Source organism: Lagenorhynchus albirostris, chromosome X, assembly GCF_949774975.1.
Source record: "Lagenorhynchus albirostris chromosome X, mLagAlb1.1, whole genome shotgun sequence".
NCBI lineage: Eukaryota > Metazoa > Chordata > Mammalia > Artiodactyla > Delphinidae > Lagenorhynchus > Lagenorhynchus albirostris.
The window spans coordinates 24,801,934-24,817,806 of NC_083116.1; the positions used below are offsets into that span (position 1 = coordinate 24,801,934).

Consider the following 15,873-nt stretch of genomic DNA (forward strand, 5'->3'; position numbering starts at 1 on the left):
AAAGGCAGGTAACCCTTCAGGGTATGGCCTCTCTGACATGACGAATTATCCTGCCCTGTGTAATATCCACTGTGTCTGCAGTGCTTAGCAAATCACCTGTCTGGCACGTAGAACTGCTCAGCGAAGGTTTGCTGAGTCATTAAATAACCAGCACCTTTCTTTCCATTACAGTATTGCATCCCCGTTAATCAATGACATTGTTTCAAAGGATAACTAGTCCATTTTCAAGGTGAATCCATCTCCTAAACCCCCTCCCAAAGAAAAATGCCTAAATACTGCTAGAAGATAGTAACCTTTTGTTTTCTTTTGTACTGGGTGAGGGGCGGGGGAGCGGGGAAGGGGAAGGGGTTGTTCTTCATTTGTTTTTTTTTTTTGTTTTTTTGTTTTTCCGGTACGTGGGCCTCTCACTGTTGTGGCCTCTCCCGTTGCGGAGCACAGGCTCCGGACGCGCAGGCTCAGCGGCCATGGCTCACGAGCCCAGCCGCTCCGCGGCATGTGGGATCTTCCCGGACCGGGGCACGAACCCGCATCCCCTGCATCGGCAGGCGGACTCTCAACCACTGCACCACCAGGGAAGCCCCTTCATTTGTTTTTGATGCACTCCCCAGACATTGACTGTCTAGCTACCCTGACCTTCTTTCAATCTCCCAAAGATATGAAACCTCAAAGCCTTGCCCACATGCCATGCTCTCTGCCTAGAATGTTCTTCCCTGTTCTTCATGAGGTAAACCCCTTCTACATGAAGAGGCTTTCCCTTGTCTTCCCATTCCAACTTAAATTCCCTTGTTACACTGTCTCATGATACCCTGCACTTTCCCACCATAGCAGTTATCATGGTTTGTGTGTGTACGTGTTGTCTTGTTTCATATTTGTCCCTCTCACTAGAATGTGAGCAACGTGAGCTCCGCTGGTGGGAGTGCTATCTTGTTCATTCTCACATTCCCAGTGCCTGACAACAGGAGGTACTCATTAAATATCGTGAATTTGTTCACCCTGCCTCCTGTGGTACACAGGTCATCTGGGTTCTGGGTTCGCTTTTATGCAGCTAGGCTCGGACAAAGCAGCCCGAAAAAAAAAATTCATAAGATAAGTTGTCAGTGTACAGGACCTCTTGGCCGAAACTCTGTGTGGCTACCTCACTCCTGGATGCTTTTTACCTTTTCTACCTGTATTTTCTCTTCATTCAACTACTGTGTCGCTTTTAGAACTATGATGTTTAAACTGGTAGGGTTATTTTTGTAAACTGGTAAGGTGCAGATCCTAAGTAAAATATTACCAAATCAAATCCAGTGACTCATTAAAAAGATAATACATCATAACCAAGTACCGTAGAGTGTATTTTAGGACCTCAAAGATGGTTCAGCGTTAGGGAATGTATTGCTAGAATTTTCCACCTCAATAGATTAAAGGAGAAAACTATGTGAATATCTCCATAAGTACTGAAAAGGCACTTGGTAAAAATTCATCACCTGATTCTGACACTCTTAGTAAGCCAGGAATAATAGATAAACAAAGCATTTCAGGCCACTGGGCACTGTGTCAAATTGAGGAGTCTCTGGGGTTATCCTATCCTATGAGAAATCACTAGAGAATAGGAGAAGGTAGAAGTCATTCTGGGAGCAGGTACCCGTTCTCGGTAGATAGCATTTTATCTGTAGTTTTTGTCTGTTGTGGCCGTGGCCTTCATTTGGTTTGTTAGGCCTCTCGTCTTTTATTGTTGTTGTTTTATATTAATCTACTATTTTAAAAGAATGGGAAATATTTCTTGTTCTATTTAATGATTTCTTTTCAATAAGAACGTTTCGATCTTGTTGTTACTTACCTTTTAAATGTGATGAAATTATTTTTAGATGTTCCTTGAGTTCATGAAGGTAACATAAATTTCTCACACTATCAGACTACTTTTAATTATATATTGCCTTCATAAATGCAGCCATTATGAATTCTGAAGCCTTAGCCTGAAGCTGTTGAAAATCATCTGCTTAATCTTGTCATATTTTGCACATCAGCTTCATTGCATGGCATCTTTACCTTGGCTATATAATGTCAGTCTCCTATCGCAACCCTTATAGGTGAATGTCACAGTCACTAAGTCGGGTGTCAGGAGCGCCGTGGCCCTCCGCCTTCTTGCAGTCCCTGCATCACACTAATGCTGCTGCTCTGATAAGTAGAGTGTAATTCAGTTACTATTTTTCTAATGTCAAATGGCTTTGGGGGAGCAAGCTGCAGTCTTTCTTTATAAGCCAGTAGAATAAAGTCTTCTTTATAAGCCAGTGTTGTTGCAAGATGACTAACAGTGAAGTCAGGTGCAAATCCTGTGACCAGAGGACGGCATCCTCTACAAAAGTAGCAAGGCTATCTTGACAATCAGTGACTCTTGGTTAAGGAACATCCCATTAATATCTCTGTGTCAAGGTGAGGGAGAGAATATGGGAAGACAGAAATCCAGACGGAATTAAGGGTGTCACAAGAGAGGCAGTCACATGGTTCTGAGAAAGTATTCTGCCATATTAACGGCTCTTTCTCAACTGCCTTCCCAATATGTACACACCAGCATGGGACCACTACACCAGCCCCTAGGAAGTATAGCCCGGGACCCCCTCCTTCCCCACCTGTCTCCACTCACTGCCAGCCTGGTCTGTCCTCCACAGCGCCTCTGAAATGTTGATGAATAATTATTCTTTTCTTCCTATTACACTGTTCTTCCCAGGCCCCACTCCAGAATGCTGGAGGCTGAATCCTTTGCCTACACCATGCTGTGTTGATGATCAGATGTGACAGGCACCAGGCCACCTGGGAAGTGGTAGTGGGTCCACTCTGCTTAGTTAACTGAGACTCAGCTGTCACAGTACCAGGCAGAGTGTAATGTCGGTGCTCAGCCTTTTCAGTGCCAACCCCTGAGTAGCCCTTTTTTCCCCCATATTTAATTATATGAAAAAGAGTAGGCATTCAGTGCGTTACAGTCTGCTTCCATGAGAGGAAGTCTAGGATTGGTTGCTACTGTATTTGCCAGTTCCTTGTGCATTTGGAGAGCAGCTCAACTCCGCGGGGTGAAACGTCTGCCTTCTCATACACCAACTGCAAGTTCCAGGATTCTGTTAAAGCGGCTGCTGTCAGAAAGAAACCTTGCCTTGTTACTCTGAGCAAGGAGCCACACACAGCCATTCTCATTAAAGTCAGTTGGAATTTTGGACAAGTCTTAAGTATAAATCATAACATGATTAGCTCTTAGAGTTTTCTCAAGAGAAAGTAAATCTAATAAAAATTAGAGGGAACTTATTAAGTGGCCGCCTTGTTGCTATTTGCTATGACTAGGGGAAAAAATAATATAATTGTGGGGTTTGCAGCCAGTGCACTTTTTTGTTGTGGGCTAGAGAGCAATTCAGACATGAGGAGGTGAAGAGGATGTCTCATTACCATTGCACTGAGGATACTTTATATAAGCATTTCCTGCCACAGAGTTGGGAGGATCTTTGCTCCTGAGAGGGAAAAAGCAGGCTCCAGACCACCATCGGAGGTCACCAGGGCACACTACTTACTTGCAAAACTGCACAATCAACTTCCGGAGAAGAGATTCTAGGGGAGCACATCAGGCTTCAAATGTGTAAGAGGCAGATCCTGACAATAGCAGGGAAGGAGATGTGGCTTTAAGGGAACTTGTAATCATTATCGTTGTGATTATTTATTAATCAAGACTTTTAAGTGTTGGCAAGAGAAGCAGAAACTGTGTTATTCTTCACACCAACATGGCCCTAAGTGTGCTTTCTCACCCCCTGATTTTTCCAACATGAGATACAGTGCTCTCTTTGGCTTTTGGGTTTGATTCCCCAACTTGAACTGATCAAATGCAATCTTGAAAGAATGCACTTTAGAATCATAGAGTGAAATGCTAAAGGGGGACTGTAAGAATTATCTAGTACAGCAGTCTTTGATCTGAGATCTTTATTTAGACTTCAGGAGATCCGTGAACCCCCTAGAATTATATTTAAAATTTTGTGTGCATATGCGTTTTTCTAGGAGGAAGATCCATAACTTTTATCACATTCATAACAAAAGGTTCCCTGACCCAAAAGGGTCTAAGAACCACCAATTCTAGTCCATCCTCTCCCCTCCTCCTTTGTTACAATGAAGAACAGACTCCCGGAGATGGAGAATAATATGCCTGCAACCACACAGCTAGTTAATGGCAGACGCAAGAATTGAAGTCTCTTCTGACTCTAGGTCTGAAACCAGTTATCTCCACTATACCAGAGTTGTTTTAGCAAAGCACTGGGGACATGATAAGATATCAAGGAGATTGTAGACAGCAATGATTTGTGCCACACGTGTAACCTGAACTAGATTACCTTTGAGATCCTCTTCACCACTGAAATTCTGTGTTTCTATCCATCTTAATAGAGAACAGCATTGAACCAGATGATCCCAAACTAATTTCCCTTTAGAAATCATTTCCACTGTATGATTAGTCTTTCCTGCTTCCTATTGATCTCCCTTGCTAATAGTGCTTGGTTAGGGCTAATACTAAAATGAGTTTGCATTCCAAGAGTCTTCACCAGCTGATGGCAGGGTAGAAGGGCATCCCCATCAGGACCAGCTACATAATTTGCAGGGCCCAGTGTTAAATGAAAATACCCAGCCTCTTGTTAAAAAAGTACTAAGGATTTCAAGACAGTGACAGGAGAACATTAAACCAAGTATGGGGCCCTTCTAAGCGTGAAGATGGTCCTGGTCCCTTTTAAAGCTTTGATGGAGCGGGGACAAAGAGAAGTCAGCCTGTGGTTTAAAATTGGCCACAGATGACCCCCCAAAGGTAACGAGTTGTATATTCACAATCATAAGGACTTTTTAGCTTATCTGTGCATGTGCTTGCACACACACATGCATGTGCACACCTAAATCAGTTGGACTAAAATTACCATCTTTTCTCTTCACCTAATGCCCAAATCCAAAACTAGTCTGCTTGAATTTTTCCTCTTAGGACCTATTGCACTGGCATTGTTTAAGCACACATTTTCATTACCAGTTTTCATAACCAGATGACAAAGAAAGAAATGAGTTCTCCAGGGGCATCTGAAGAGTCAGGTAGAGGCAGGTACTCGAAAGCAATAGCACACGACCAGCTAGGGATATTTTAAGCTGCCAGAAAGGGGGAAAAGCAGCTAGCTTTGGGCTATGCAGTGTGATGAGCCAATACTCTCAGGCTTAGAACATTATGAGGACACAAAGCATTTTAAATTCAAGAATCAGAACTCTGGGGTTCCAACAGGTAAGCAGATTTACCAACTGAGAAAATGGTTGGGACTTGGTATACTTGAGTTCTACATATTCCAGTAGAGCAGAGGCACCCAAGTTATCACATTCTGCACTTCCCATTTTAGCGCCATACTGGGGTTCCCAGTTTAATGCACGACATCCGTGCTTCATAAGGGTTGGAGCCAAATGTTGGGTGATGTCCCATTGGTTAGAAACCAAAGTCTAACATGCACAAAGTGGAATTTACACTCACAGTGCTTGTAGCACTCTAAGCAAACTCAGACTTCTTGGCAAACTAAAGGCCAGTTAGCATGGGAGAAAATATAAATGGGCGAATCGATTTTTATTAGTCTCATGTGTAGTCAGTTGTTGTATAAGTGACCCAGTACTCCAAAGCCAGCTTCCTAAGTGCATTTTGCACTCCAGAGAGATCAGAAAACAACTTTCCCTGCACTTCTACTACAAAGGTAAAGAAAGAAATTGTATCACCACAGCTTAAGCCTTCAGGGAGCTTATTTCTTCAGTTTTACAACGCAGCCTTTTACCCAAAAGCGCATACTAAAGCTTGATGTCCAAAACATATGGTGCATACCTAATGACAGCCTCAGTGAGTCACTCATTCATATATTTATCCAATATGCACTGACTGGTCACTTTCGGATGCCCGATGCTATGCTAGGTGAAAAGTATTTGTGATCAAATTTCAACCCAAATCAGAATTCAATAGCAGATGTGTTAGCCAGAGGTTTACCAACCAGTGCAAAAATGAAGCAAATCTTTTTAAATGTTCTAATGTGTTATTAACTCTTTGTTTGCAGTGTCTGTGGGATATGAATATGAAATGTGCCCCGACTTTATTCTCTGGGAAAAAAGGACTGTTATCTTACAAGGTTTCGAGATGGATGCTTCTAACCTAGGAGGCTGGTCATTGAATAAGCATCATATTTTGAACCCTCAAAGTGGTAAGCACATTTTTTGATATTTATTAATACTATTTTCCTAATGCTATATACGTATATATGTAATACTTATTGCAGAAAATTTGGAAAAGTACAAGGAAAAAAGTACTTATAAGTCCACCACCTAGAGATGACCACATTATATTTCTTTTCAAATGGATCTGATTTCAAATTAGTGCTAGTAGAGTGAGACCTCTTCACAAAGGGTTTTGAGAATCATCTGTCGGGGCTTCCCCGGTGGCGCAGTGGTTAAGAATCCATCTGCCAGTGCACGTGACATGGGTTCGAGCCCTGGTCCAGGAAGATCCCACACGCCACGGAGCAACTAAGCCCGTGCGCCACAACTACTGAGACTGCGCTCTAGAGCCCGCGAGCCACACCTACTGAAGCCCGCGTGCCTGGAGCCCGTGCTCTGCAACAAGAGAAGCCACCGCAATGAGAAGACCGGGCACCGCAATGAAGCGTAGCCCCCGCTCGCCGCAACTAGAGAAAGCCCACACGCAGCAACAAAGACCCAGTGCAGCCAAAAATAAATTAAATAAATAAATTTATTTTTAAAAAATCATCTGTCATTACTGCACTATCCCAGGTGGTTAACCAGTTTATCTGACATTGTAACCAACTTCTAAAAATTGGAATAATATTTGCCGTATTTCATATGATCTAAGACACCATCGATTATAAGTACACCATTATTTTATTGAAAACGGTGTCAATTAAACAGTGACACACATTGATTGCAAGATACATACTTATTCCAGAGATGTGAAAATAGGAAGCAAAATGTGCATCTTAGAATTAATGAATAATCTAAGTGATACAGTTTTCAAAGAGTTTTAGTGAACTCTGTCCCATTTTAAACACAACAACCCTGCAGTGTGGCCTTAACCCCATTTAAAAATCAAGACTCCGAAGCTGAGTCACGTTACTTTCCCCTAGGGCTCACAGTAAGTGGCCAAGAGCTGTCCATGTGCTCTTTCTCTACGCCAGTTTTTTATCCACATAAATGTCAGTATATGCAGTAAGAAGCTAGGGGTAGAGTAAAGGGACAGTAATGGGTAATAGAGAAAAAGAGGTAAGAGGAACGCAGGGGAAGAAGAGAAAGAATCTGGGAAAAGGCTACAGCTCTGGACTTCACTTAGTTTTAAGCCTCCTAAGTCCTGGACTTAGGAAAGAGGGAAAAGCAGTGAGAATCAGGACACTCTCATCTTCAACCTTTGCCTTCTTTGTACCACTTTTCCTGCTGTCGCTTTCTCCTAGTTTGTAATTTAAATGTTAAATAAATCAGGAGAGGAGACCACAGGTGGCCCTTAAGTCCATGCTTCTCTCAGACAAACTGATTTTGCTACCCTGGTTATAAATGCTTCATCCAAGTCACTTCACCTCCTTTTGCTGGGAAACCAATCGTTGGTGTTTCCATCCAGCGTCATTTGAACATCTACTGGTAAGTTTTCACTGTGAAATCATATTCCTTTTCATCTGAAGAGGCAGATTCTGACCAACCTTTAGTAGAATGTGTACTTTGGGTTATTTCTCCAGGACTGGGGAAATGAATGTATATATGAGGCAGCTACACCCTTCCGTCCAGCTGCCCTTGTATCCCTCTTACCTTTGTGAAATAGCTGGCTAAGGCCGGGTTATCTTGTAAGGCCATGAACTGACCAAGGCTAAGAGATCCGTTTTATAATCACACCTATGGTCTTATTCATTTGCACCGTAGTTAAATCAACCAATCCAACCAGCCACACAGGCTGGGAAATTTTGATCGGCAAAGCTAACCAGGTTTGCTTCAACCACAGAATGAGACCACCTACCAGAGTCCCAGTGTGGGCCCTGAAGATGGAGTCCATTGCCATATGCCCTTGTTATACCTTCTTCCCCCCATTGAAGGAAGATCCCAAATTCCACTTCCGACTGTTTGTTTTTTTAAGAGCAAAGATTCAGGCACGGATATAAAATGTCAACTTTTTTTCTGTTGTCAAAAGGAGAATCACAGTTTTAAAAGTATAAAAACGAAAGGGCAGATGCCACTTATTAAATTATTAGGTTTTTTGTTTTGATTTGAAAGAGTTTGACATTTTAAGCAGCCGTTTCTTTTCCACTCACTTTTATTGGCTCGTATGGATTGTCTCTTTCAAATGCCTGTCATTGACATTAAACACAAAGTGGAAATGACCTCAATCCAGCCCCCAGCTGTGTGCTCCCAGTCCTATATTCTCTTACCATTTGCTTCACCCAGGTTTAAAAATTCAGAACAGAGGGGAGCCATTCAGAGAGTTGGCTTTAGGGGCCCCCCTGATTTCCACAGATGTGTCCTTTTCACCCCTAATTCACCAGTAATTGGTTTTTAGGTAATAGGTACCAAGTTATTTCTGGGAATCTTTTTAACAGCCTTACTGAAGTATAACTTATACACCACAAAATTTACCCATTTTAAGTGTACACTTCAATGCTTTTTAGTAAATGGTAGAGTTGTGTAACCGTCACCACCACAGAGTTTTAGAATGTTTTTATCACCCCAAAAGATCCCTTGTACTCACCCCAACCCCACTAAATCTACTTTCTGTCTCTTTCTGAGAATTTTATTCTGAGAAAGAAACCTTACTTAAGATAGATTTTTTAAAAGGAAGATTTGTTCATTTTATCATCTCATTTGTAGGCACATTGTATTTCTCACCAAGAACTGGTCACACTTGCCAGGAAACAGATCTGAAGGCAGCTCTGCCAGTGCCTTTCAGCCTGCCCTTGGACACGAACACCTCTCTTGGGACATTTTCAGAATCTAAATCCCACCCATAAATGCAGTTTTAGAAACAGGAATGATAAGTGTGAAGGAGCAGCTTTGAGAGGACCAATTAGAAAGCAATGCTCTTTCCCCCTCAGGTCAGACAGTCTTTTCTGACTGATTAAGGCCAGAGCCTAACTCTTTAGGCACCCCGCTTTTTTGATCTGAGACAGATAGCAGATTAGAAACAAGAATCTATCTTCCCCCAATTTCCTCTCGCTGGTTAAAAAGACACCTGTAATTAGATTGGATGTCTGCTGCCATTCAATTCTGCAGTTTTTCTTTGGCTCCAAAATCATTATGCAGCGGGTAGTTTCTAGTAGGCAGTGTTTTCAGACCATTTGTCATTTCAGTTGCAGCAATTGTATTTACCTGACAATTAACCATTGGTTGTGGAGCATTGTTTCCAAATATTATGCCTGATATATGGAGATGGTTCCTGCTTTCACTGTGAGATTAAAAAAAAAACAACTAGGAACTTGTGTTTTTCAATATTATTCCTTCAAAATACATCTTCTTAGTGATTACAGAGAGTACATATTTATTCTTTTAAGATAAATCAGTTCTTTAAAATTATGCCAGTTGAGTGTTTAAAATTATTAGAAAAAACAATCCAGGGTTCTAATTGGGTATTGTCATCTGTCTGAAATGGATAAAGAATTTCCTTTAACTTAGCTTCCAAGATAGGCCAGTAGTTTGTTGGCAAATGGTTTTAGTGGGAGGACAAGTAAGTTTCCATTGATCATGTTGGCATATCTCCCAGTTTGTGTTTATATCCTCTCAGTCAAGTCCTAAGAGAAATATGTATTGGGTCCCATGTTGTTCGTAAGCCTGAAAAATGGTTTCTTCTTTGAAATCAACATAAAGCACCACTCACTGGCTCCCAAGGGGAATTTTTATTTCAAACTTATTTATAAGCTTCAAAAGAAGTTCTGAGCAAGGTAGCAGGAAGGTATGAGTAGTGTGTTTAAAAGTATGCTTAACTTACTATACAACAGGCTTGACTTTTTGGCAGAGGAAAGGAAACCTTGGGGGAGATCTAAAATGTGCTGTAGGGCTCCAGCCAGTGGGGTTTCTTTGTTGACTGTAGACAAGACACCCAATCCTTAGCAGGAAGTTGGCCTTCATATAAATAATGTGCGTAGTCTCAGGATCATTTGATTCTGTTTTCAAAATGAGCATGTGTGGCAGAATAAACTGGAAAGGAGGCAGCAGTAATTGATCAAGATTTCCAGGAACATAAACAAAATATTTTCAAAGCAACCTTTTGCAGAAGAATTGGTGTTAAATCATTGTTGCTAGATGGTATGCCCCGGTTCTATGTAATGGAAGGTTAAACAGATTCTTGAAACAACAAAAACACCCTTCAAAATGATCTATCTTTCCAGGGCAATACAAAAGGGGTTTGCCCATTTTTGTTTTGATTGCTTCAGCTTTAAACAGGAATGGTAATTTCAGTACACGGGCACTTTAGTACCTTGCATGAAAGCAAGACATCAATTGTTGAGATGTAATCAGAAAGTACATTGCCTTATGTTTTATTTCCTTTAATCATTCTTCTTCTTTGATGGAGTGCTGGGCTTTCTAATAGAAAAGAGGAGTTTTAGAATTGCAGGCTTAGAAGAATGGTTTAGAATAGCCATCTTAGTTTTTAAATTGGCAGGAGCCTGGTAATAACATGTCATTTTGAAGGTAATTGTTAACTATACCATTATATTAATATTAAAAAAATGGAGATCTATCTGTGAAAATAGATGTTAATAGCAAGTCTGCTATTTCCAAGCCCATACTTGGAAATATTTTTGAATGATATACCCTGTAGTGCATTGCTGAAATACTGACATGCTAAACAGTTGGTTTTCTCATTTATTAAAGAACATATCATGGTCTCATTGGTAGGATATTCAGTGAGTGATCATCAGGAGATTTCTTTTCAATGATGTTGTGCAACCGTCATGCCAGTTCTCATTCACTTTCTCCCAATTCATTTAAATTGCAGTATTGATCACATTGCAATTAAGTGTTTTTTGAGAAATGAAATTCCATCCTATTAATCTAACTTAATTAACTACTCTAAATCTTAAGAAATTTCTTTACTGCCTAATAAAGTTATTAATAAAATAAATAAGAAAGTAGTGAGCCTCAAGATATCTATCTCATGGTTCTACAATGACAGACCAATTTGTTGGGGCATAAGCTCATAGCTGGTCCTGCAGATCATATGTTGAAAAAATAGCCAGAAATCACCTTGTGAGGGAAAGTAAAATTACTTTAGATTTGAAATGCAAAGGCTATATGAGTATGGGATTTCTGTTTCCTGGAAGGCCCCTTCTAGGTTCATATTTGGTGCCATGGTTTTGTGCGTGTTTTACCCTCTTGTCTATTTTTGCCAGCAACGTTCCTATTTCAGAGTGATCAGTAGTTTCTATTGTAGGACTGTGGGACTAAAAGTTGGAAGAAAACCGAGGGAGACATTTCAGGAAATGTTTAGGGAGAGTAACAGGTAGTCCGAGGAGATAGATAGCAGGGGTCATGGGAGAAAAAATAAGACTGGACAGGATAACTGCATTCATTCATTTGCTGTCAGTTACTTCAGCCTGACACATTGGCATGCCTTCTCACCACATGGCTTTTTTTTTTTTTTTTTTTTTTTAATACCTGTCCTGGCTCATTCTGGGCAGACTTGAGCTATTTAGCACAGCAGTACTTGTTCCTTGGGTTTTCTGCCCAGGCTCAGCAGGTTTTCAAAATCATTGGAATTTGGACAAGGAAACTATAAGAGACTCAAAGCTTATTTTCAACATTTACTGAGCACTTATAACAACTTGGCCACAGGGATGGGCGCTGAAACGCAGGAAGGAGTAAGACAGAGGGTGCGCCTTCAAGGAGCTCATGTTCTAATGGGGAAGATAGAGAAGTAGTGAAAACCGTATCATACATGTGTCAAGTGTTATAACAGAGCTATGGAAAACTGCACATACAGAGGAGGAAGTAACTAATTCTGGCTGGATAGAGCATTGGGGAAGAACTGAGCTGAGCTTTGGAGGATAGGTAAGAATTTCCCAAACAAACAAGATGAGGAAGGCATTCAGGATAGGGGGACTAGCGAAGTACAAAAGCAGAGAGGAAGGACTTCCCTGGTGGTCCAGCAGTTAAGAATCTACCTTCCAGTGCAGGGGACGTGGGATCGATCCCTGGTCGAGGATCTAAGATCCCACATGCTGCACGGCAACTAGAGAGAAGCCCACGTGCCACAACAAAGACCTGACACAGCCATAAATAAATAAATAATTTTTTTAAAAAAGCAGAGAGGAATGGAAGCATGTGAAAATACTTGTAAATAGTTTGCTGTAGCTGAAGCTCGGGATACACATGAGAGGGCGATGAGACAGAAGGCTGAAGAAAGAGGCAAGCGCCAAATCATGAAGGGCTTTGTATTCCTTAATAATAAGGAATGGACCCCTTACTCCACAGAGGGTATGGAACTATTAAAAGGTTTTCAGCCACAGATTGACATAATCTCTATGGCAGGAGTGTGGACAGTGGTTTGGAGATGGGTATGCATGGAGACCAGGAGACCCAGAATTTAAGACAAACTGAACGAAAGCAGTCGTGGTAGAAACGGAGACCATGAAACTGGTTCAACATATTTTAGGAGATAGACTCAATGGGGGTTTAGTAATTAATTAGGTTTAGAGAGTGAGGAAAAGAAGAGCCACAGTGGTGCCCACATTCCCAACTTGGGTAAATACACGCCTAGTGATACCTCGGAAGATCAGTGGGGAACACAGAAGGAGGAGGAGGGTTTGGTAGGGGAGTGCAGAAAAATAAAATAAAATAAAAATAACGAGTTCAGTGTTCAATTTGTTGAGTTTGAGGTACCTGTGAGGCATCCAAGTAAAGAGATCTACTAGGAAATTGCATGTCAGGTGAAAACTCTAGACTAGACAGGAGAAAGTTTCAGCATAGAGAGATGGGAGTTAAAGCCGTGGGAATGGATGAGATTGCCCAAAGAAAATGACTGCAGAGTATTTTCCAGCATTCTCATAAGTCAGTATCTCTATTTCCTGCACTGATGATAGTGAGATATGGTCCAAAAGAGTGGAAAATTCAAGTCCTTTTCTTATATCTTTGAAGTGCATTCTAGCAATATGATTTCTTTTCTTTTCACAGAAGTAGATTACCTTCCTGATTGTGTTTTGCTAAGGTTAATATTAAATTGACTGATACTCCCTTTTCACGAAGCCGTTGCATAGTGCGGGTGGTTTGAAGTCAGACAGGTGTGCGCCAGGCATCAGAAGAAAGCCAGCCAGAGATGAAAAATCAGCCATGGATGATTCACAGAGCCCAAAGTGAACAGGAGATCATTAAAAGTTAGTCATTAAATGCTCCATTGAGGCATTTAGAATCAACATTAAAAGGACTGGGTATATTACTCCATTTCACAGATGGGCAAACTGAGGCAAAGTGTTATGCTGCCATTTGTTGTAGCTGTGCAGTTAACTAAAACCTGGGGCAATGCGCTTCACTCTCAAGTTCTTTTATAGCAGGCCAACGCTCCTTCCTACTTTGAACAATGAGAAATTAAAATATCACTGAGAATACTGTGTGGTAATTTTTTTTAATTCTTTTTTTTTTTCCCCTTGGATCTAGGAATCATACACAAAGGGAATGGAGAAAATATGTTCATTTCCCAGCAGCCTCCAGTCATATCAACCATAATGGGTAATGGACACCAACGGAGTGTTGCCTGCACCAACTGCAATGGCCTCGCCCACAACAACAAACTCTTTGCTCCCGTTGCCTTAGCTTCTGGCCCTGATGGTAGTGTGTATGTTGGTGACTTCAATTTTGTAAGGCGAATATTTCCCTCGGGAAACTCCGTTAGTATTTTGGAATTAAGGTAAGTCTCCTCTAATCTCTGTGTTTGCTTAGTGGATAAGGAAAAAGCAAGAATGAGAAAACAGGAAGAGACAAGGCATTGCCAGAAGGAGCAGAAAATACAGTTGCCCATATTGTGGTACTGAGCTAAGATGCAGGAATAGGGGCACAGACATAGGTCACCATGGCTACTCGTACTTGAAGAAACCTTTGAGCACTGCTTTGGAGAACCAGGAAGTGTTGACATCGCTGTATGTGTGGCCTTCCCTGGGTGCATTCCTGTCACTGACGTGGATCTCAGTACTTCTGAGTGCTCAGGTAAGTCACTCAACCCGTGCTCTGGCCACTATGAAGACTGATCAGAAATATCTAGTATTCATTCTAGCAGGTAGAGGTGTTGTCAAATCCAAAAGGCTAAATTTTCTAAGTTCTCCAGGTCCAGTCTTTTGAAGTGATCAGTTCGTCAAAAGGAAAATTGCCGTCTGTGTTTGTGTGACATTTTGAGGAAGGATTACTTTTTTATCCTTAAAAGCTCTAATCCATTGGAAAAAATGATTAAAGCATTCATCTTTAGGCTTTCTTCCTCTGTTTTAGGAATTTTCTTGAGAGTACAAAGTATTTTGGCACCTTTTGAAAGGAATTCATACCTTTTGGTATTTCATATTTTGAAGTTACACAAAGATAGCAAGTAAATAGACCATGGCTTAATCAGCTTTATTTCTCCCTTTCTAAGGATATAAGACCAAATATATGTCCCCTGGAGTCCTAGAAAAGGAAAACATCCTCTCTCATCCCAGTAGAGATAAACAGACCTGTTTCCCTTTCCCTGGGTAAACTGGTAGAGCCTTTCTTCTCATTGGTTATCACAGCTTTATCCCTGACACATGCCTTCAGGGCATTAAGCTGAAAATTTCCCTATGTTCCAGAAGACTTTGGCGCCACTCTATAAACTATTCCACAAAACAGTTCTTGCCTCATTCATCACCTCATTGACCTGAAAAGTAGTGACTGGGAGAATAGAGACAATGATGGAACAACTTGTATGTATGGAAGCACAGTCAAGACCAGTGAAAGCACATGCAAAATCTTGGGTCATTTTCATTTAATACTCATGTTGACACAAACGTGGAAATTTGAATACATAAGGACAGTCCTCGAAATTTTTCAGATTCTCGTGCTTTGCTTTGGAATCTACCTCCCGTTTCTCAGACTGAGTTAGTCTTTCATAGCTAGCTGGGGAAATCTTCTAGTCCCAAGCCCCCATCCATTTTTCACATTAATTCACTCCAGTTTTAATACATTTCTTAATTATAATTGCAAACGCTGTCATAGAGAACAAAGCTGTTAAATCCCTTGACTGATAAAAAAATAGATTGTAAAATTAAGATTTTATAAAGATAAAGCACATCTACAGAGTCTAGAGAGGTACTAATTCATAGCACCCTGCCCTAATCAAATGTTCATGTACCTCGGGACGTCATACCTCACCAGGATTTGTCATTACAAGCACTATATCCCTTTGGGTACCTACTTACTGGAAAGTCAATAAGGAAGGCCAAGATGGCTGTATGCCTGGATTTGCAAATGTTTTATACAACATTCTATGTTGTTTTCAAAATCCTAGGGAAGTTCTGTCCACCTGATGCCGAACATGGGTGGAGCACTGAACAATTCATTCACCATCTGAATATTTCCAGGCATGCAGATCTTGGCCATCGGGTAGACAGAGACCTTGTCTTGCTGACCCTATATAGCCAACCCTATAAAACCTATATAGCTAGCCCCTATATAGCTAACTCCTCAGAGGAAAAAACCATAGGATTATCTATAAAAACAAAAAAGAAAACCCAGCTAAATTTAGTCCTTTCCGTTGTAATTTAAATGCAAATTTACCTAAGGTGGAGCAATTGTCATTCATCAAGGAGATTCTCCCTCGTCAAGGATCCTTAACAGTTCACAAATTTGAATTTTAGTCCAAAGTACCTTATGACCTTC

The 15,873-nt window shown here is 41.0% G+C and overlaps 1 protein-coding gene across 3 annotated transcripts in view; it reads left to right on the forward strand.

Moving 5' to 3' along the window:
• TENM1 (teneurin transmembrane protein 1) overlaps positions 1–15,873 on the forward strand; it is a 566,015-nt gene that overhangs the window by 434,655 nt on the left and 115,487 nt on the right. For all 3 annotated transcript variants that reach the window (XM_060136803.1, XM_060136804.1, XM_060136805.1), the window contains exons 19-20: positions 6,072–6,215; positions 13,651–13,900. In XM_060136803.1, the coding sequence (XP_059992786.1) occupies positions 6,072–6,215; positions 13,651–13,900 (394 nt within the window). The remainder of the gene's footprint in view (positions 1–6,071; positions 6,216–13,650; positions 13,901–15,873) is intronic.